The sequence below is a fragment of the Poeciliopsis prolifica genome, unplaced genomic scaffold (assembly GCF_027474105.1).
Source record: "Poeciliopsis prolifica strain line A6 unplaced genomic scaffold, Auburn_PproV2 SCAFFOLD001, whole genome shotgun sequence".
Lineage (NCBI taxonomy): Eukaryota > Metazoa > Chordata > Actinopteri > Cyprinodontiformes > Poeciliidae > Poeciliopsis > Poeciliopsis prolifica.
In genome coordinates this window covers 16,852,136-16,875,766 of record NW_026562376.1, presented here as the reverse complement: position 1 = coordinate 16,875,766, position 23,631 = coordinate 16,852,136, and the positions used below count along the sequence as shown (strand labels likewise).

General features: G+C 36.3%; 1 protein-coding gene across 1 annotated transcript in view; it reads left to right on the top strand.

Moving 5' to 3' along the window:
• The window catches only part of syt9b (synaptotagmin IXb), a 36,163-nt gene extending 20,763 nt beyond the window's left edge, over positions 1 to 15,400 (top strand). Inside the window, exons 5-8 of the mRNA XM_055038066.1 lie at positions 7,488 to 7,608; positions 7,939 to 8,110; positions 8,215 to 8,344; positions 14,499 to 15,400. Coding sequence (XP_054894041.1) covers positions 7,488 to 7,608; positions 7,939 to 8,110; positions 8,215 to 8,344; positions 14,499 to 14,582 — 507 coding nt within the window. The 3' untranslated portion in view covers positions 14,583 to 15,400. The remainder of the gene's footprint in view (positions 1 to 7,487; positions 7,609 to 7,938; positions 8,111 to 8,214; positions 8,345 to 14,498) is intronic.
• Positions 15,401 to 23,631: the final 8,231 nt, after the last annotated feature.

Below are 23,631 nucleotides of genomic sequence, written 5' to 3'. Positions count from 1 at the left end.
GTTACATCCCTTGGGATATCGCTGGTTAGTCCACTCTTCGATATGTGTGCATACATGCATGTTCATTTGTGACTCCTGACAGAAACAACTTCTAACCATTCAGGATCATTTTCTGTGGGCAGATTTTGAGATTAGACGCATGTAGGAAAATGACAGGCATTATCTTTAAGAAGTAAACGGTGCTTTTAAGGGTTCTGTCACAGAGCACGCTCAGTACAACATGCCCCGCTGCGCCTGAACCTGCTGATTCGTGTTGTGGGTGAAAATTGGTGAGCATCATGCGTCAGTTTTAATAAACTGCAACCTCAAGCTTGTAATAGCAAGTCGTTGTGAATTCATGTTAAGGATGTAGCACCTCACTTTTAATCCACATGCTGTTAATTAGTGAATCATTAATTAAATCCTCTTCAGGAAGCCACACATGTCAAGAAAAGAATCTTCTTCCCTTTTCCCTTCACAACACTTTGACTTGATTCCTGCAGTGATAACGACACGTCTTGTGTTTATTATTACATTTTGTTTAAAAAAAAACATTTCACACAGCGAGACATATGTAACCTAAACAATTTTCTTCCTTAAATTACGTAATTTTCTCATTTAATCTTGAAATTTGTGCTTTTTGAGGATTAGGAAGGCACTGCTTTTCTGGAACGTGCAGCAGGACAGGCAGCTGGATTTAGCGGTGTGATCTGTGTGCACCTGTGTGGTTTGATCATCAGAAAAGACAGGAAGATGACCAGACTTGCCTAACTTGGGTTACTCTTCAAGTAGATCCTAATTAGCCTAAAAATTTTGGCATTGCGTTTGCAATGCACATTTTTTTCATACCTCTCTGACAGCTCCAAAAACAACTCACCAAGCAGTTGAGATGAACAATACACATATTTAAAAAAAAAAAAAATAGACAGGCTCAGACGCCTTGCATTTAAAAATCAGTATACATTGCTCACTGTTGAGGAAAAGCAGGGAAAAGCAGCACCCTGCTTATGTTGTCAGGCAACTTAAGCAGGGTGCTTACGACTGATTTATAAGGCCTTGGGCCGAAGTCCAGTTGCATATGATAATATGAACAAATGAACTCGACACCTTCAGGTACCTATAAATTATGCCAAAGGATGAACCAGACATTTGGAACTCCACAATTCCATTCCAGATATCATGTCTGATTTATTTTTAAAATTTTCTATGATATCACTAAAGGAAATAGTGTGTTTAGGGTGATAAATCAGAACGTTACACAGCCATGAAAATGTCACTTTGGCTTTCCTAAAATGTAAACTTGTGAATTTGAAGAAAATTTTCAAAATTCTCCCTCACTATTCTGGAATTTGGCAAATAAATCATTCTGGTAATTCTAACTAACATGAGTATTTATGGTTTTTGATGGCATTTGTTTTTTGATAATAGGGTGAGTAAATCCTGTGCCTCTTTTGCTCTTGCCTGAATTTTGGCCCTGCAATAATATTGCAAACTTACCTTAAACAGGAAAAAATTTACTTGTGTCAGAATGTGAGGAAACAACGTTTCCTATGTAAATAGTGTGCCAATATCTAGTTTCACCTTTATATAAGGTATACTGCTTTTACATAAGATTTAACAAGATCACGTCTCTTCTCTTTAAAGGAGTATTCCACTTTACTGTGAGACGTTTTAACCCCTACTTGAACGAGGTGCTTGACACCCTTTTGGGAAGCATTGCTGTAGTTGTTGGCATTATAGTGAGACGAGGAAATAATATTCAGCCTTTGAATTAACCTTATGTGTTACTGAAAAAATATGACATCAGATTTTACATCTCATGACAGCTGTTCATTTCATTCACATACCTCAGCCTTTTTAAGATGCATCATTTATACACCCACATTTAGCCAAAGCTTGAAGTTCTTCTTTCTCCTTACTGTCAGGCAGTGAAATGACAATGATTCACTGCTTAATTACAAGTAAATCAGCTATGCTTTGTCCGCCATGCAAAGTGTTTTTGATAATAAGCTTAGATCTATTATGTGGCTACTATGATTTTTTTTTGAAGTATTTTGAGTATTTATACATGGAATTAAAGCAAATATGCAAACTGAACTACAAAAGCCAAAAAAAGAAAAAAAAAAGTTTCACATTGTAACCCTTTGAAGAGAACCTTACTATTACCTACTTTGAAGCTTGTGTACACTTCTAAATAATTAAGAAGTTTGCATGAAAGAGAAGCTTTCTGCATAATACATAGAGCTGTGGCCAGTAAACATTTTAAGAAAAAATAACTATTCAGTGTTTTTAAACTGCAAAAAAACTGACAGTTTGGACAAAATGACAATCTCACTATTCTTCACAGGCAGTTATGAAGGATCTTTTCACTTAGCCTGATTCTGCCATGGTGTATTTATTACTGCTAAAGTGCAGTCAAGGCAGTGATTTATTTACTTCCAGTGTGCTCACTCAGGCAGATAGAGCTACTGTACTGTTGACAAGCGCAGAGGACCTTTAGTTTAAACCCATTTAACAACTGAATTTAGTCACTGTTGTACTCAACATCTTTCACCATTTACCTTTGATTTTAGCATGTGCCCTACTGAAAAAATGACACAAATCTCTGGCTGCATCATGTTTAGGAGGAAAGAAGTTCAACTGGACAAATATATGTGTAATTCATAACTGAAAATAGGCTACAGTGTGTGAATGAATGAATGAATGAATAGGTGAATGAATGTAGTGTGAAGTGCTTTAGCGTCCTCTGGACTTGATAAATGCAGGTTAAGGCCATTTGGTGGGAAAGCAACAACTGTTGGTGCAATTAGACAATGGAAGAAACTAAAGATGACTGTCAATCTCCCTCAAAGTGGGGCATCAAAAAAGATCTCGTCTTGTTGAGTTTCAGTGATCATGAGAGCGGCGAAGAACCCACCGTTACACGCTAGAACCTGGTCAATGACCTGAGGAGAGCAGGGACCAGAGTCTCAAAGTTTACCATTAGTAAAATCTTACACCATGGCTTAAAATCCTCTTGAACATGTACAGGTTCTCTCGTGGTTCCTATTAAATGTTGATTGGGATGTAGAAATCAAATATTCCAAATATTGTTGGAACCATGTATGCACACATTTTTTTACAGCTATGTTTGTTTGAGCATAGACTATTTTCTTTTTTTAATTGCTGAAATGCATGTTTCAGTTGAAAATCTTCTAAAGGTTTTGTACTTGAGACCTCTGGTCTCTAACTATTCATTTATGTGTCTAAAAATAAAAAATCTCACACGACTTATTATTGCAGTGTATGCCTTTGCATTTGTACAAAATCAATAAGCAAATTATCTAAGTTAATATCAGGCCCAACTAAGAAACAGGAGATAGAGTGGCTTCTGCATCTTTAAGTTTCTGCGGTCTCCTCCCTCCTCTCCCATTAAGTTGCCTTGGAACGTTTTGACAACATTTTGCTGGTTGTTCCAGTAAACAAGCAATTCCCTTGTTGTGCAACAGCAAGTTTATTTTGCCCCTTTTCTCTCCAGACATCTAGTGCTGTACAACAAGAGCGGAAATTGTTCCACGTTACATGACTGGCAAAAACAAGAATCCTGTCTGAATCTTTCTAACACAGGGTTTGGACGGCAAAACTGGAATCAATCTCGTGTGCTGAAGAAATAAAGACGTATTATAACAGAAGTTACCTTAAAAATTATGAGCATTTTAATTGGACCTGGTTAAACATAAAAATACATTTGTGAATAATGACTTGATGGTATTAATGAGTCCACACACAGACCAAAAGTGGAGATGGTCTAAGTCTGCAAGATGCTTGTATATAAAACCTGGCAGCTCCTGAGGGAAGTGAGGTGTTTGTCTTATATTGGAGAAGATGGACTGCTCACATTCTCGCTTCTTTATTGGGGTGCTATAGAGATACAGGCTAATTTCATTGCAAGAGCACAAGTGACCATAATCCTAACCGCAGGCTTGATTTGAGTGCTCATAATAGTAGTGACCGACACTCTATATCCTGTAAGCCTAACTCTATATTCTCTGTGTGTAAGAGAATGATGGAAGAAGGAGATCACATTATCACTGGAGAGCTTAAGGGCTTATTTATCCTGCATCTCTTTCCTTGCCTGCATGTATCAGGTTGCAGATTCTTGTGCCTCTGCCAGGATTTATGTGTGCTACAGTGTAAAAAAAAAAAAAAGTCACTATAGAGTTTACATTACTGGTAGCAGGGTTGCCAGCCAGTTGCTGTAATTTTTACGTTAAATAAATTACAGTAACTTTACAGTAACCTTACTGTAATTTTTTTTACAGTAGCCTTATTGTAATTCTATTACAGTTTTACTGTGATTTTGTTGCAGGGTTACTGTAATTTTATTAGAATTTTACTGTAATTTTAATGCAGGTTTATTGTAGTTTTATTACAGTTTCACTGTGACTTTATTGCAGTTTTACTGTAATTTTTATTACTATCTTAATGTAATTTGATTAATGTTACTGTAATTTAAAAAAAAATTGTACTGTTATTTCATCACATTTTTATCATAATAAAATTACAGTAGTCCTGTAGTAGAATTACAAAAAGTTGTCATTTTGCAGTAGTTCGTGAAACTGCCCAACACAAGACAGTTAAAATTGTTCAACTCTTGTTGCTGTCGCGTAAAAAGTATTTTGCTGTTCGTTGCTCCCAGAATATGTCGTGCCGCTGTGAACTAGGTAACCCTCCACGGAAGAGAGGCTCTGATGTCTAAATCGATTTTTCAATTGATCTGCATTATATACTAACGGCTTAAAATGTTCAGGTTAATAGCGTGCGCTGGTGCATTAACGTTGACACTCCTATGTGCGAGAGAAAAAATAATAATAATAATAATAATAATAATAATAATAATAATGAAAACAGCTGAGGCATCCTACCCCCAAACAACTTCCACATATAGACCAGAAATAGCAATTTGCATATTCAAAGCGAACTGAACAATTTTCATTGTGAACAGCAATTGTGTTGAATAATGCTAGCTTAGAAATAACTGAAGTTAGCTTTAGCAAACAGGCAAAAGTATTTCAATGTAACCACATGAAATATACTGCCGTAGACAAACATGAAACTGCAATACAATGTTTTTAAAAAAGTGCTTACCCAATGAAAGTCATTGTTGCCCCGCCCTCCAGCCCCTGAAAGTTTGCCTCTAGTCGGTAAATATCCCATAATGCAACTGTACATGAAAAATTTACAGTACAGTAGTAAATTAGCGGACGTGATCCAGCAGTTCAATCACATCCGATATACTTTCCATACGCATTTCAGATCACGGTAAAAAGCTGTATTTTCAAAACACAGTCCCCTTACTCTATTTTCATGCTGCAGTTTTTCAGCCATTTGTTACAGTGTACCCCTCTGAGACATCATAAGCCAGCCATATTTGATTACCAGCCAATGCTCAAAGCAACAGCAATGACAAGGTGTCAGATGTAGATTCTTCCTCAGCAACACTTGTAATGAATTGACTCATCAGTCAGTGTCAGAGATCCCGGCTGATGATTGTTTGTGTGAAAACAAGAAAGTGTGAACATATTCTATGTGTTCCCAGGCGGGCAGATGCTGTCAACCATGACGAATTAACTCATTTTTATCAATTTGATTTTCAAGAGTATTGAGAAGAAGGCCCACAGCAGCAGGGTGCTAATGTGCATATATGAGAGTGTTTGTGTCTCTTAAATAAGGCCAATTAATCTTAATAAGCATATGTAGGAGAACCATATTTCTACACTTATTCACTACAAGTGTCAATCCTCTTCAAACCTGTTTAAGGCTCAGGCAAAACATTGCTCCTAATAATTTTAAGAATTTTTTTTTTTCTCTGTTGAAAAAATCTCCTGCCTGTGGGTTTCCAAAGAAACGTACAGTGAGACTCACATTGCTCCGTCATGGGGAAACAATGTTAATGCGACCTACAGTAAAATTCAATAGATACTAGACATGGCTAAAGCAGAGCTGAGCGAGAGCTTTTCTTGAAGCAGTTGTAGCTTACATTTTAAGCAATATTATTTCTATTTATTTTCAGTGGACGTCTTCAGCTTGTCTTTGAAATTTTAAAAAAGGCGGGATGATGTTGGAAGGACACATGAAAACAACTTCATTGTTGGGCTATGTAGCACAGAAGGTGTGAAAGGAGGATGGCCTTCTAGATCAATGATTTTGTTTTAAAATATGTAACAAAATTCCATCTTCACACAAGTCTATTGTAACTATTTTAATATTATTATGAACTGCATTGTTATGAGCATGTGCAGTCTTACTATGACACCAACTCTGATCACAATAATGAGGATCAACAATGAACACAGCAATTTCATTTCAGAAATGTTGGGCATGACAAAACAGGTGCAGAACAATTTCCATCACACAGAATAGACTGATCTCGGTGCATTCAGGGAACTTTCAAAGATCCAACAGAGATTATCCTGGCTGATTTTCAACACCTTATTTCAATGCGCAGGAGGTTTTGAGGTAACATAAATACAATCACCAAAATTAATCCCACTATGCTACATTTACTGGACACAGTAAAATACACTTTTAACCTGTCAAGCTGAATGACAATTGTCACTGTGAGAAAGATAGTTCATGTTACAATATGAACTATTACAGAAGTTGTCTGTGCTAATATTCTTACTATTAGTAGATTCATTCAGCTGGGACTTGTATGGCATTGCATAAATATGATGAAAGCATTTTTTCAATGTAAATATTAAAGGGAGTAACAAAACCTTGTTGTTTTCTTTCAGAAAACGTCTTCATGAGCAGCTCTTGTGGAGCCCAATCTATCTATGAAAGTGTAAAACTAGAGCTCGTCAGTACTTGTGCCTCATGAATGCACAGCTCACCTTCACACCATCACACGTTATTTTCAGAAGTGCTAATTGGGAAAAGGGAGCCTGGCATGTGTGCGAATGTAAATTCGTTGTGAATGTATGAAAACAGGAGAAGGTAAAATGTGAGATAGGAGTCAACAAGTTTGAGCACAGGCTCAATTAGAGTTACAACAGCTGTAGTGGGGTCTGAAATGATGAAAGGATGATTTAACTTTAGAAAAATAAGAGGAGACATGTGACATGAGGCAGATGTCATATGAAAGGTCTCCAATATTTTCAGTTCGAGGTGTGTCAGGTGTGATCCATGCCTGAGGTGAAGACACGTGTCATCGCTTCATCATGTTTGGAATTTGCTGTACCTAGACTCCTACTTTGAACGTCAAATTCATTTAATCACCAAACATTCATTCGCACACTCCCACCCCGATCTATCCATCTATCATAAGATATAGGTCTGGGCTATTTTTCATGTTACATGTTCTATCCACCTTATTGTCAGAGTTTGTACCTTATAGCATCAAGGTTTCAAGTACTATATGTGTCTGCAGTAACTTTCTAAAGTGATGTCAGTGTTTATATAGGAATGTGGTTTCTGTAAGAGAGGAGGCAAACGCTAGTAAAAGATTCTCATATGTTTTGTTGTAGGATAACGTGGACCTTGGAGAGCTGATGTTCTCGTTGTGCTATCTTCCCACGGCTGGCAGACTTACCATCACCATAATCAAAGCCAGAAATCTAAAAGCCATGGACATCACTGGAGCCTCAGGTGAGAGCTGATCAACAGTCCAGTGTTTCCTGTTGAGAAATGATTTAAAGTATTTAAAAATATATAATGAAGAAACAAAGAGTGAAACTAATTCTCTCATTTCCTTTGGCTCTGATTGGCTGTATCCTCATGAGCTGAGATAAGGAAGACCATGAATGTTACGTTCTGTGATTTTGCCAAGACATTTTCCACTATGTGTATAAATGCATAAATTTTCTTTTGTGGGTGAATATCAGGGGTCTATATCAGCAGTAGCCCAATAGTCAGTATGCTTTTTAATATAAAAGATGTCAATTCTTGCCCTGTATTTGTTATGTAATTTCTTTCTAGACCCATATGTGAAAGTGTCCTTGATGTGTGAGGGAAGGAGGCTAAAGAAAAGAAAGACTTCAACCAAGCGCAACACACTGAACCCAGTGTACAATGAAGCCATTGTGTTTGATGTTCCTCCGGAAAATATCGACCAAATCAGCCTGCTCATTGCAGTCATGGATTATGATAGGTCTGTACATTTAGAGGTCCCTTTAAGGCGCATTCACTAAAAAGAGAAAACCCAGAAAAGCTCATTGTGTGTGTGTGTGTGTTTTATTCAATACTATCCCACAGGGTTGGACACAATGAAGTAATTGGAGTATGCAGGGTTGGTAGTGAAGCCGAAAGCCTGGGTCGAGACCACTGGAATGAGATGCTAACGTACCCCAGAAAACCCATCGCACACTGGCACCCTCTCATTGAGGTACGGCCTTCTGAGACCTTGTGGCCAAGCATTTCTTTGATGTTAATGTAACAAAATTATCATAAACTTTAGACTCCTACTTTATTGCACTTTGAAGGCAATAATAAAATGGCAGAATTTTTTAATAAAAAATAACTTGAATGTTTTGCAATATCATGCTAATCAGTAGCAAACACAAGGATACCGGTAGTTGTAATTTTCTCATTATTAAAGTAAGAGATTATGTTTTTACTGTAGAAAGAAAGTTAAAAAAAAAAAAAAAAATTTTTCTTCTACAAACGCCGATATAGAGCTACCTTTTCCCTGTCTGTACAATGTTATCAAATATGAAATACATGCTCAATCGCTTGCTTAATGCTATTTGCCAGTAACACAACTGGAAAATACTGTAGCTGCTAACAATGGGTAGCACGTTTAGACATACAAAATTTTGTGAACTTGGAGGGGTTTGAAAATCCCAAACAAGCTGTAGAAGATGGAAAAGTTTTGAATTGCTTTTGTCTGAGTAGTGTTAATTATCTACATTTTCAGTATTTTTCAGCTGCTTTCTCTTTCTCAGAAAAAAAAAGAATGCTGAATTGATGGTGCCCCACCTATCATCTGGAATGTCATGCAGAGAACAAAATTTTGCTCTTGTTCCCTTTCATCTGCCTCTTGCTTTTCAAGCCATTTTCTTATCCACTACATGTTGCTTGACGTCACAAAGTCCTCAGTGAGTAATTAAAACTTTACGGTGTCAGATCTAGCTGTGCACACGGTAGATATTCTCCCTCATACATTCCCACTATGGAATACTTATAATACTCCACACTTATTTTGAACCTTTTTTTTCATTATTTTGTTTTAGTCATGACTTTAGCTAGTGAGAATACATTTTGTAACCTCACTGTTGTTCGCAGAGCCAGTGGGCATCAAATCTCTAGTTTTTCTTTGGCAATCATGTAAAAGGACATTTAGTTTAATTACTAAACTAATCGTTAGTTTAGTAAGGAACACTAATTTTAGGCTTTAATCAAAGAATGTAAGTGGAGCATTTCAATTGAAATTTTTAATTGAGGCAATTGTAGTGTCTAATTAATTAATCACAATTATTCACATTTTAGTAGAAAATTATATATAGTCAAGGTAGACAGCAACTTAATTCAAAAGCACTTATCAAACCTCTATCAGATTGTTGTTTTTTTAATGCACATATGAACCAAGAGAAGTAGCTTTGTCATCCAATGCTTTTGTGAGCAAATGTCGCTTGTATCAGATATATAGGTATCCCACAACCTCAGCTAGAACCTTTGTATTCAAGTGCGTACATATGATTAATTGCACTGAAATGTCTAACGTGTTAAAATCTATGCAATTTATTAATCATAATCAACACAATTAATCCTGGCCCTGCCAGACTTACTTTATAAGCGTTAGCAGTTAAAATGTTATGCTAAACATGACTTTTTCTTGATTCAGTCTCTTAAGAAAAATCTTTTTTTTTTTACCACAAATCGATACAACAGGAAGTCATTGCAAGTGACAATTGCATTTCCATGAGTGACCAATTTACCTATAGAAGTATAAATTGTAAAATGCTGTCTCTGCTGAGTGACAATTCTGAATTAGCACTCAAATGTTATGAAACCAAGACTTAAATAAAATTAGCATATTATTATTGAAATCAGCCTATGTTAATGACTACATTAACATAGGCTATTCATTAACATAGAGCCTATAGACTAAATAACAGATGCACTTCACGACAGAAGTTACTTTGATGGATAACTTCCAAACTAATGCGTCTATAATCCCATGTTTACTGCATGTGTTTCCCGACAGAACAAACACAATTATGTAACAGGAATACTGCATAACCCTCACATATACTTGGCTTTTTTTTTGCTGTGATTTCCACAACTGATGCTCTGTTTTCAGAGACAGTGGGAGAGAGGTGGCTGCATTCACAGAGCTGTTTCTATTCCTGACTTCCCAGCCCACACTCATTAAAAAAACAGGCCATGCTAAAACAGATCCTGCACTGATTCATGTAAATTCATGTTGCGTTGTCAAAGCTTGATATGTTGGTATTCCGTCAGAACTTCCCAAAATGTATATCTGTCCCAGTGAATGAGATCATCTCTATCAACCAGCATTATTTTTTTTTAATTTCTTCTCACTAAAGAAATTAAAATATAAGCTCATATTGATTCAAGCTCCCCTGTTATGTTCCACTTACTGTGCTTGCTGTAATGCAAAGTGCTTTGTTATTTCATCAACGTATGGGATATTTGGTCTTGTCTTCACAAAGTCTGTTGATACAAACCCTCTCCAGACATCATTAGTTTTTTTATTCATGCACAGCAGGTCTGGTAAGTCTCATTATGAGAAAGGTGAGGCACTCCTGGAATGTTATTCTGCCCCTAACGAACATTGTGATTTTATTTGCAACAGTCACGGTATTTCCCTCAGAAACAAGACCAAATGTAATGAACATAATCTGTTTCCATCATTCCACCATCTGCATGCAAAATGATTTGCTGCAAAATGACGCTAAGCCTCGATTGTGCTTTAGGAAAAAAAAGCAGCTTCATCCAGTTGGAGCATTCATAATTACTGTGTGCACTTACAATATTTGAAATTTTTACATTAAGAATTGTTTTAACATTACTATTTTAAATCCTATTTGTGCAAGAATAAAAGTTGAAAGTTACATAACTTTTTGATCTATTATTATGTCAAGCTGTTGGACCAATGACCAACAGTTGCATTTTTTTCTTGATAATTTGGTAAATTCATTGTTGAATTTTGACAGTCTTGGGGAAGTAGAGCCTAGGCTGCTCTCGGACACCCTTGCATTAAGGGCCTTGCATAGCAGAAAGTGATGAGATCAACTTTTATATACAATCTGTGACTGTCACAATACGGCTCAATCCGCCTCTGGTTAAATCTTTTTACAAAAAGAGTTGATTTGTCTGCTTTGCATAACATCAGGTAGGCTGTGCAATTGCTTTTTACGCCCCACTGTTAAACAACATTATTGTAATTCTTCTTCCACCAAATTTCCACCCATTTTCCCTAATTAACACATCAGTGTTTTTTGAGAGTTGCATCATCATACAAGATGAGGCTTTAGCCTTCACTCAGATTCCCACAGATTTTCCGTGGTAGTGAAGGGATAGTGACCCTAATATTTTCACAAGCTTTGAGTGCAGAAAAGCTCTCTTTCTCTCTGACACATAGATATAACTACTCACAAAAGTATTCACATTATAAACGTGTTCAAATTTTGTCACAATACTGCCATAAGCTTCAATGCATTTTAGTGCATAATGGTGTGAGAAAACAGGAGGTAAGAGGGATTAATAGTTTATTTTTTTTTCAAAACAGTATGAAAAATGTAGCAAGCAACTGAAATCAGTTCTCCAAATATTTAATGCTACTGCATTTCACTCTACTTACAGCTGCAGTACCTTTACCAGCTTTGTACAATTAGACAATGAACTTTTTTTCTCAACCTTTTATGCTAAATTATCCGATCTCAGTGAGACTTAATGGACATCAGTTATTAAAATTCTCGGTTGTATGGAGGTGAATCTCTTCCCCATGTTTAAGTCACTGAAGGTTCTCAGAGGTTCTCTTTTAAGATTGTCCTGTGTCAACCTCTGAGTCATCTTTGACAACTTTCCCTATTCCTGTTGAAAATGGCCTCTTCCAAAGGTGGGGGTAGTGTGTTCAGGATGATATATATATACACACACACATAAAATCACACACACCTACAAAGTCACACTCGCATACACCGATGTTAGACATTAACAGAAACATTGAACTTCTCACTGGGGGCATTAATAATTCATCAGCTTGATCTTTTCAGCCACTGCTGTAAACACATGCACTCATCTACCAAGAAACAGCAGCGTTCCCCTGAGTAATTCCAACCAGTTCTGATGCCACTGGGTGAAAAGTAAAGACGATATGGGAAGCTGAGAAGCTGTTTCCTTCTCTTTGTCACATGAATGAGTGACTGAATTCCAAAAGACATTTACTGCAGAGAGTGCCTGCTCAAAGACAGGTGGGTGTGTTCACAAACCAACTTTGAGCTTCAATCTCTTCCTTTTGGTCTCAAAGGGGCTGGCTCAAGTTGGAATCCATCACTGGGACATTCTGCCTTTTCTTGGGCAGGTTAAATTCAGATAAAATTTGACCAGATCAACCTCCACATGTTTTTGTGAAATGTGTTAGGGTCAATAGACAATGATGTTAAAGTAGTCAAGTAATGCTGAAGAAACTCTTCTTCTAACGATAGACCATAAATTTAAGACACTAAAATAAAACCAGAGCAAACCTTTATATTACCTATGCTTGAAGTAAAATAATCTCTGAATCCTACTTGTTCTGTCTCTGCCAGTTGAAACCAGAAGATTAATTTAAATGAGTTAAAAGAGTTTCAGAGTTGGATGATAATTCCCTTTACATGAATAAAATAATTATATTAGCATTTTTAAGGGAAACACAATTTATTTAATATGTAAATTGTAATAATCATTCAGATAGTTGCACAAATCATAAAAATAATGGTATGTGCAGGCTTCATTAGGCACTGCTTTTCTTGGAAATGGGACTTCTACTCTCTGTGTCCCATTTGTACACGAGTATGGAAATATTTTATTGCCACGCATGCATATCTGTTGTGCCAAAATTGTATTACAGTGTTTAGGAGCACCACTGAGAGTCAAGAGTCTTCAAAACTCTGATGCACCAACAATTAGTACCTCGTTCAGTCAGCTGTACATGTCAATGATGTACAAAGATATTGATAGATGTTTTCCCACCATTGAGCCTTTGTTTTAAATCCCAAAAGTTAGTTTTTATATCCAAAATGTATAATAGAATAAAATCTTGATTTTTACAAGTACGCTACACAACCTGTAAGTGTTAGCAGGGAGCCTCTCCATATTTATTATTCTCCAATTAATGTATTTAAAAAATTTACCAGGCTCATGCATACAATTATGTTAAATGAACTTAAAGTTCACAAATCAGACTAAACCTAACTTTATAAATCATAAACTCACACCAACAGTTGAGCCTGGACATCTAATTTTTAAAATCTGGATCTTCAAAGTTGAAACCAGACAACCAGAACAAAATAAAATGTGATTGTAAATCTGTTTCTTGGCTGCATCGTGGCGCAGTTGGTAGCATTGCTGCTGTGCAGCAAGAAAATCTTGAGTTCCTGATCTTTCTGCATGGATTTTGTATGTTCTCCCTGTGCATGTGTGTGTTCTCTTCATACGCTGCCTTTCTCCCACCGTCCAAAAGCGTAGCTGTTAGGTTAATTGTTTTATCTAAATTGTCTTTTGGAGTGATTGTGTTTGTGCATCATTGTTTGTCTTTTGTGCCTCTATACTGCCCTGTGATGGAAGGATAATTGGTTATGGTCAATAGATGGATATGAAATCCTATATCAAGTCTTGGATTCTCAACAACAGACAAAGGAGAACTGTAATATAAATCCCATTTATAAGAGCCAACCAAGTAAACAACCAAGACTTAAAACATATTTTCACCCTTTGAGCCATTTTACGATTTCTCACATTACAAACTTATATGACAGTGTATAAAGCAGGTAAACTCCTAGGATTTTACCGTCTTTATCCTCTGACTGTGAGCGATATTACCATTTAGCAGTGGGCCTAGACAGAGTCCAGCTGAACTAGATAGAGAATCTGGGAAAGGAGCTAAAGATTAGAATAATGAGAAAAAGATCTTCCATCCCTAAATATATGGAGTGGACCTCCAAAGATAAATGATCAAAATGCCAGCAAAAAACATAGAAAAAGCAGAAAATTACTTAAATGAAGCACCTGTTGAATTCTTATTTTTTTATTTATTTGATTGAGAGTCACCTTAGAAGTCAAGCTCTCTTTGGGGCCCCCTGCTGGTCTGTTCTGTACCAAGCAGACATTTGATTTGCTAATATGATGGGCCAACTCTTCATTCATGCAAATGTGTAATTTATCATCATTTATTAAATTAAATGAATAAGGAATCTTATTTTTATTTTTTTTTATACACAAGCAAGTGGTCTGACTGTATATCAGTACTGTCTCTTCAAAACTTTCTGATGTTTCTGTTTCACAAAATTTCTTTTTTCTTTCTTGCGCTCCAGTGGGTCGGACAGGGAGCGACAGTGAGTGGAAGCCAAGGAGGATCTACCAACTCTCTGAAGACGCCACCACCACCGTCACCATGATCACATCCACCAGTACAAAAAGATCCAATGTCTCAGGATGGGAAGAGATGCAAGAGGTGTCAACTGATAATCCTGTTTGGAAGTTAGGACATATAAGGTGTTGACTAACAGTAGCATCATCAGCGGTAGGCCAGTACCAAAGCTGATTTGTCAATAGGTTGAAGTAAGTTTCAATGTGCAGAGACCACAGAAAAGGCTTATTTCACTTTTCTACATCCTTTTGTGTCCTCACAAACTAAAAAAAATAAAATAAAATAAACACTTAACATTCCAACTGAACCACCAGAATGCTCTTATTTGTCATACCAATCTGTTACTGATAGTACTAACAAGATGAAATTATTTAATTACTCCAGTGTTTTGTTTTTTTGGTTTTTGCTTTTTCCTAAGCTTGTTGATGTTTGTGGACTAAAATGATTTACTTTTAGGCAAATGTGTTTCGGCTTTAACTGTTGATTTGTGTGAGTGGCCTGTTACAGACAAAGTGTTTGCTTTATGACAAAAGATAAGTTAGAATTTAATAAGAACTTTCTTGTTTAGATAACTTAACTTTTATATTTCTTTATCTGTTGTGAGGAGTTGTCAAAGTTTGACATGCACTGTATGTTGTTAGTACTGGCGGAAATGAACAAAGAGGGTTGTACTGCAAGCTTTGGTTTTACCCCAGTGGAAGACCTTCCTGCAAAGCAATTCTTGTCATGATATTTTGCTAAAAGATTGTAAATGGCAGAGAAAAATATTGTTTTTGTTTTTGTGCATGTTAAATTGTCATTATTTGTTAGCAGGATGTTGTCAAAATAAAGCAAAGAAAATTTTGAGAGTTGTCCTCAGTTGTTCCTGTGGAGCAAATGCCACACATTGTCTTAGGCAAACAGATGTTCTCTGATTTTCTTTTTTTTTTGTCTGTGTGTGTCATAAATAAGTCTCCCCTAACCCTGGATGAAGATCACCCCACAGTCTGCAGGACTGATGATTCTGAATTGCAGCAAATTTGGAAAATCTCGGTTCAAGCTAACGACATTTCACTACAGCTTGGTTATTTAGACTCGCCTCATAATTTTTTTTTTTTTTCTGTAGTTTTCCAAGCCATTCAAGTCCAGGGCCAATTTATTCATAAGACATTGAGCTATCAGAATGGAATAATAAAATAAGAATAAAAAGACATAAAACATATATTAAAACAAAGCAGAACAGAAATATCTGTCTTTAAAAGAGAATCAAAAACAGGAAGTGAAAATGCATGTGTGGTATTTCGAAGTTTTAGAGTTAAATATGAAAAGCCCCAGTCTCCTCCAAGTTTCTACCTAATTTCTGGGACAAGTAAAAATAACTGGCTGTTGCCATAAAGCGCTACATCAATTCACTTTTAAATGAACTGTGGATGCAATGGGTAACAATGTTGTCTAAATGTTGATTTCGCATACAGAAATGTGAACACAAGCTTGCTGCGTGTAGTGTTAGGTGAGCATTCAACTTTTGGTTGCTGTCTCTTGCTTTATCAAGGAATTTTCACCTTGAATATCCATCCACTAATGCCGACTGAAGCAGTGAAGTTGTGGATTGTGAAAATCCTAAAATTAGTTTTAAGGCAGTCCACAGAGTTGAGGTGAACAGCAGAGCAGAATGAAAATTATCTCTGAATTTGACGCTTTAATAGACTCCTCTCAGATTGCACTAAGTCATTATATCCAATTTTCATATAGAAAGTAGTAGCAAAATATCTCTTAAGCTTTCTAATGAATACAACACATGAAATGGGAAAAGTCTTTTTATGCTGCTTCCTTTACTGTGTTCATGGGACTTTGCTGATGCCTCATTAATATTATGATTTGTTTAGTTTGGTAAAACCTATGTAGAGTCATATAGAGACATATATATATATATTTGTAACATCTGCAAATTACAAAAGAGAGTGAACACAGCATTTAACAGACTATGTCAGCAAACTTGTTGAAAATAAAAGGTATGCTTACAGGTTTTAGAAAGATGAGAGCACTCCACTGACTTTAAAATGAGAGACCACCTGTGACAGTTGGAACGCATAACAAACCTTTACAGGACAATGCAGAGTAGGAAGATTTAGTACAAAAACCATCAGACATGCATTTCTTGTCTGATTTTTATTCATGTGGATCCTCTTTTCAGTCCACAGAAATGATTTGTGCCAGGTCTGGGTTTTTCTCTTCAGTTAGTAAGAGATGTGCTGAGGTGACACTCTTCAATTTGACCTGTAATAACTTTTATTGTTTGTTATGTGGTGCTTTTGAATGCCCTTGACAAAAAACAAACCAACAAAAACTACAGCAAGACGAAATTGCAGTCCTTTGAGAAACTTTCCTCAGGTCCTTGTCTGAAGTCTTCCTTCCTTTGGTTTGGAGCAATCCCCTACAACGGTCCCGCCTCTGCGGCTGGTCCCAGCTCCACCGTTCTTCCTCTTATTCCCAAGTTGCCCCTCCCCAGCACTGAGCTACGTGCCAGCCTCCCGGTGTGGGTTTTGTTTCAGTCCTGGGCACCTGCATGGACCCGCTGTTGCAAATGATTGTAAATAAAGCGAAAGTACTGTTCTGATCTCCAGATGATGTTTCTGCATGTAGGTCAAACAGATTTCCAAAAGCATGACAGAATTTGAAGTCTTCAGTTGTTGATTGCTTTTCAGCTTTAAAGCACCAAAGCGATTGTAATTCCATCACAGAATGCCAATGTATGGCCTCCCATTTTTTGATATCCCACAAATCAGACTCTGACTATTTTATCTCTATTCTCTCGTGTGGGTTTAAACTGGTGTGCACATTAGTGTAGACTTTCAGGGTTGTGTGTCATGTTCTCATATCACATATTTATATGTTTTAAAGGTCAATACTGATCTCAGAATCACCTAGTAAAAAAAAACAAACACCTCCCATGAACAAGTCAAACTCTATAGTGGAAAAATGTTTTTCCATAAACTCGTCCCGCCACGTTTGTTTAAGACAGACCACGTTCTAATACAGTATCATGCTGTATAAGACATGGGGCTGCATATAGGAAATTTGAGACAGTAAATGTTCCAGTTGTGGTTTGGTTTGATGTTCATTCTGCTTATGCAGACATGCAGGTGTTCCACTAGGGTCCAATTTGATTTTTCTCCCACACACGGATGCTTTGAGCTGTTTATCTCTCCCTGTTCCCATTTTGACATATAATATTTTCATTTCCTTAGAGGCCTGTTTATTTAGCTCTATGCGACCATTTACTGACACGAGACAGGAGATTCTACTCAGCTGTGAAGACCCCTGCATTCAAACTTTTGGGTTTACATAAAATACAGGATTTCAAGGGACCTTTTTGAGACAAAGGCCTGTTTGTTTGTCCATGGATGTACTGTATCAACTAATCACATGAACAGTTTGGTTTAAGACCTTGCACTGATCAAAAACATCAATCAAAACCAAGTATTAATTTGCATTGTGGATACAAATTAAAACAGTCCTGGATGGAGTTTGCACATTCTTCTTCTGCATGTGCATTCTCTCTGGGCTCCCCAGCTTCCTTCCACAGTCCAAAAATACAAGTGTTAGGTAAATAAACAGTCTCTGGTCCTTAGATCTGTACGTGTGTCTCTGTGTTGCTATCTGTGCGCAAATAATTCATGTATTTCTATTTTTGTTAAATGTAACATCTGCAAATTACACGTTTTACAAATTACAAATTTTGCCACGAGTACAAGTCAGTGAGCGCAGCTTCACAAATCTGTTGCTCAATATGTGTGACTTCAGATCCACTTTTTCCAAGTTGTTTGTATAACAACCCAGCTGTTAGCAGGAGGGGACAAAGTGTGGGAGCGTTGTCAAGGCAACATATTCAGCCAATCATAGTGAGTGCTCTAGTTTGTCCTGGTTTTTCATTCAGCCTTTTTATACAGTATTAAATGACAAACAAAATTGAGGAAAGCTATTTTGACAAAACCCTTTCTTAATTTTTGCTACTTCTGGTTTTGATTTAAAAAAAAATACAAAGAAAAACAAGTAACACATCAACAGCACTTCATCCAGCTCATTACAAGTAATGTAGTTTTATTTTTTATTTTTCTATCTCGGGTTATTTAAAGTTGTTTTGGGGTTTTATTTATTGATTCTAGTCTCATTATTATTCTGTATTCCTAGGTCTCCTTCTTCAATTAGATTAGCTTTGTTGCTGTTGTCTCTAGTTTAGTTTAGTCCTTTCTTAGTGATTCTAATTTACAATCTTGTGTCTAGTTATTTAAAGTTAGTCTAGTTTTAGTATAACTAGACAGTACAAAGTCTCTCTTTTATAAAGTGTTCACAACTATTTTAGGGCCCCTGCGTAAAACAGTGTTTCGGATGAAACTACGTTAAAAATGCACTGTCCACACTACTTCATTTTTTTTTACTTTTTGAGAGATTTTATTGGTCAGAAGTTCTTATGAGCAGAAGTTATTTTGACTCCTGTATGAAATTTTCTTCCTGTTTCCCAAATGTATATGTCTGCTATGTAGAATGGGTAAGACACTCATTTATACTTTAAAAATAAACTGAAATATCCATTTAAAAAGAGGGTACAAGCCACTAATTATGAGTGAACAATAGTCTGCTCCGAAGGGAAGCTAATTATAGAAGGTTGGGTAAATGATGCCCCATTTTAACATTCTCATCAACATGGAAACTGTCAACGGGCAGAATTGTGTGTTTTTGATCTCTAAAAAAAACAGCATAAAAGGGGCTTGGAGGTGGTACTGGGATCATCCCACCAGTAAGTCGAAGCAAAGTAAGAGCAAGTTGAAAGAGCTGCAAACAAGGTCACTTAGTGTGCAACTACATCATCCCCCAGCGGGACTATGAGCATCAGCTGCGATGCACACAAACATGTGTATGCGCACACTGATTCACATAGTGTAATTGCTCAGGCATGCTAATGGTACCACTATCGAGATCCCTATTTTCCCGTCAGTGAGCAGTGAGTTACTGACTTATTTGTGATCTTTGTGGGACAAAAAATGCCAAGTACTGTGCCATGTTCAAAATGCTGTGCGACTAAACAAACATTTAAACTTGAAAAGAGATAATGGACGTTGTCCATCCTTCGATATTTTGCAGAAAATAAAAATGTTATTTTCAAATGAATGTTTTGGTGTTTTTGTATTATTTTATCATATTTAGTTTTATCATTATGTTAATACAAAATAAAAATTTATTCTACCTGTTTGGTTGTATGATTTTATGTCTCTTATGCTTAAACTGTCTTGCACAGCCAATTTTTATTAATTACAACATAATCTCTTGCTCACTATTTGAAAAACTCTACCACAGCCCATGTTTGCTTTCATAGTTGGACAAAATAAATAACACACTATTGTGATTTCTGAAAAGCCTGGCATTTCATTATAAGATTATTACCAAAAGTAGGAACTCATAGGTATTTGGTGGTTTCTTGCTTTCATTTTTATCTGTCAAATTATCTTCAAATTACTATTTTATTGTTGGTTTTAGATTTTTTTTTCTTTCACCCACAGCATGCCTGTACCTGCCTTATCTTTCTCTGTTGTGACAGCCTGTCAATCTGCTTCGATTCACAACTGTTGCCTATTATCTGATTGTCATGACCTGCAACCACTGACAGTCTCCATTCTTCCTCTGTGTATTTATAACTCTCCAGTTTTATTGTTCTTCGTTGGATCCTCTGTTATTCTGCTCCTTTTATTTTGGTTCCCATATGGCTTCCTCTGGTCTTTGTAAATATTTTCAGTTCTTTGTTAAGCTCTTCATTATTGCACATTTGTCTCTGTCCTACTGCTTTTGGGTTCTCCACTCAACGTCAACATGACAAATTACATCAAATCCATCCAGATTAAGTAATTCTTAATAGTTTCATGGAGAACAAAATGTTGATAGCAAACTAATATTTGTCTAAATTTCTCCAGTTCATGTAAGTTAAACATAAAAAGCAAGAAGATAAGTGGTTTTGACAAAACTAAAAATACAACAAATTACCAACATAAATCAAAGACTTTTTTTTTAAATTTGTGTAATTGCAGTCATGCTCTCAAACAGATTAAATTTGGATTACAGATTTTCCACATTGTGCTAACACTTGAACATTTTGGACTTAACTTGAAGGAGGTCCACCATAAAATGTCATGAAATATGGAAAACCTTTTTTCTTCTTGTTTACCCAAGAAGGTGGGAAAGCTTTCCACTTTCACTGAGTGAGCCTTGATGTCTGCCCTGGAGCTCCACAGCTTATGGCTTCATTTACCTTAATTGAAGGTAAATGAAGACAAACAGACATTTGTCTGATTAAAATGTGTTTTCATCCACATTTCAGTGGATAAAAATCCACTAAGATGTGGATTTTTATTCAGAAGCCTTCACTTAAATGAGCAAACATTTTGATTAGATCCATACACACAAATCTGTGAACAAGTATGCTTCCAACGCTGATGCTTGGTGGGATAAACTGGAAAAAAAAGTGTTACAACTTAGCTGTGATACATCTGCAGCCACCTTAAGCTTTAAATACCTCGGCTGTCTTTAACTTCGCAGGCCTTTTCAGGCTGGGTCAATCTTCTATCCATCATGATGTTGAGTTGGTAGTTTATGCTTTCGCAAATGGAATCTGCAAACAGGACTACAGACCATTTAACATATAAATGCATCATGGAAATTGCAACACATTTTTTTAAAAAGCTTCAAAAGCTAAGAAATGTTAACACGTTAAAAAGCAGCTGTGCCATTCAAAACCAAAAGCTGCATTATTGAACATCTTTTCATAAATCTCTACAGCTGCACCAGCATCAGGATAATAAAAGGGAAGAGTAAGAACCACAGACAGATAAACTTGAGAAAATCTTAGAATATGATCATTGGAAAGTTCATGCTGACAATGTAAAAGCTAAAATGTCAAATAGGAAGAGTATGTAAACAAAACTTACATTTTTCTGGTTTTGTCCAACAGGACCAAACATCCAGCTAAGGATGTACAGGGCTGTTCAGGACTGCCACCATGTGGGAAGAACATGCTATAACATGTGGAAAATATTTTTGTAGTAACTTTCTAAAAAGCATTATGTGACTGCGCAGTATTTTTATCTAGTACATTGCCTTTAAGTATTCACCCTCTTGTCTGTCTTACCCATTTTATTGCTTTTACAATTCATGGACAAATACACCCCAAAACCTTTAATGTCAAAGTGAAAACTGATTTTCAGAAAATAGTGATGGTAAATAACAATATTGAATACAAAATAGTGATTGTACAATTAATTAAGGTAAATGACCTAATTCAACAGACGTAAAGCTGTACACGACAGATGAGCTAGTAGTTCAACAGTGAGTGGACTGGAGACCAGCTAAGTATGTCTGGCTGCCATTAAAGCGGTAAGACAAAATAACGCTCACAGAAATTCAGAAAAATGGTTTTTGAAAAATCAGAGGATGAAAACAAAAAATATCTTAGGCACTAAGCATCCCTTGAAATTCAGTTAAATCCATCACTGAGAAATTGAAAAATATGACACGTGTAAATTTGCCTGGATCAAACAGTCCTCACAAATTGAGTAACTATTGTGAAAGAAGGAGTTTAGTGAAAGAAGGAGTTTAGTGAACGAGGCCACCAAGACGCGTGACTACACTAAGAGTTACAGGCTTCAGCAGCCAAGCTGTAAGAAACATACAACACATTGCACAAGCAGAAATCCCCATTGTGAATCACAGTGGTAGTAGCATTGTGGTGGTAGCATCATGCTGGAGTGCTCCAGTCAAAGGCCAGACCTAAATCTCACAGAGAAACGGTGGCAGGACTTGAAAAGGCCTGTGCAAATCCACAATACTCAGTACGTTTTATAGGCACTGTATGGTTTTCAGAATTTCAAAAAGATTCCTGTAACATGTGCATTCGGGGGGCTGAAGGGTTTAAATATTGAATATGTTGGCAATGTTGTCAGGAAGTCTTCCATGAATTCACAACATCCACAGATGAACATTTCCATGAGGCCTGACTTGCCTGCTAGGGAGTTGCTACAAAGTGCCTCTGTTCTCTTTTAACATGAAAGCATGTCTAATGGTTTCCCTCATTGTTTGAGCTGAAATAACATCCCCACAACACAAACTGAAGCACAACATCATTCACTATTGATCATTGGTGGATAAAATGCTGTCATACTTTGCTCAGTTTTCATTATTCATGTATCTTAATGTCTCTTTGTGTTGAACAGCTGAGTTCATTTGGCAGTTTAAGTAAAGAGTCGCTACATTTAAGACTTTTAAAGGTTTACTGGGTTTGCAAGTCAGGAGAGGTTTTATCACGATACATTAATCTGTCAAAACAATATGACCACCTGCTTCTTACTGAGTAGATGCTCACTTTGCTGCAAACTGAACTGTCACCATTAAGAGTAGGAAGTCTGTCAGAAGTTTAAATCCTCTGAACCCAGACGATTTAAACTTCTGGGTTTAAAAATTGGAACTGTTCTTTCTCTGTCCAGAACAAACATACAGCTTGGAGAATGTCAACAACAAGAATTGGCTGTTCACATGTGAAGTTGTTAGTCTAAATTATACATTTACAGTAGTCTCATGAATACACCATACTCACTAATGTGTTGTTAAATAGTAGGGTACAAACCAATTTTATGTTTTGTGTATGAGATTTGTTATTTAGTTTTTTCTGGTGTCAATAAGGTTCTGTTACAGGTCCGGCTGGACATTTTACTACTCTTCATGTCAGAATTGGTATAATAATAATAATAATAATAATAATAATAATATAATAATAATAATAATAATAATAATAATAATAATAATAATAATAATAACAACAGACCAAGATAATTTTTTTGTTTATTTTCACAAATTTTGACTTGTAAAAGTCTAACTTTTTTACAAGTACTGAACTTGTGGGAATTTACATTCTTGTGTCTCCATCTAGTGGACAAAAACTGAAATTTCATATTTTCTTTGAAACTTGGAACACGTACAGGCGCTCAAGTCTAGTCCTCTAATCATGAATTAGACACATGAAAGAGGACTTATGTGCTTTCTGTATCATAAAAATA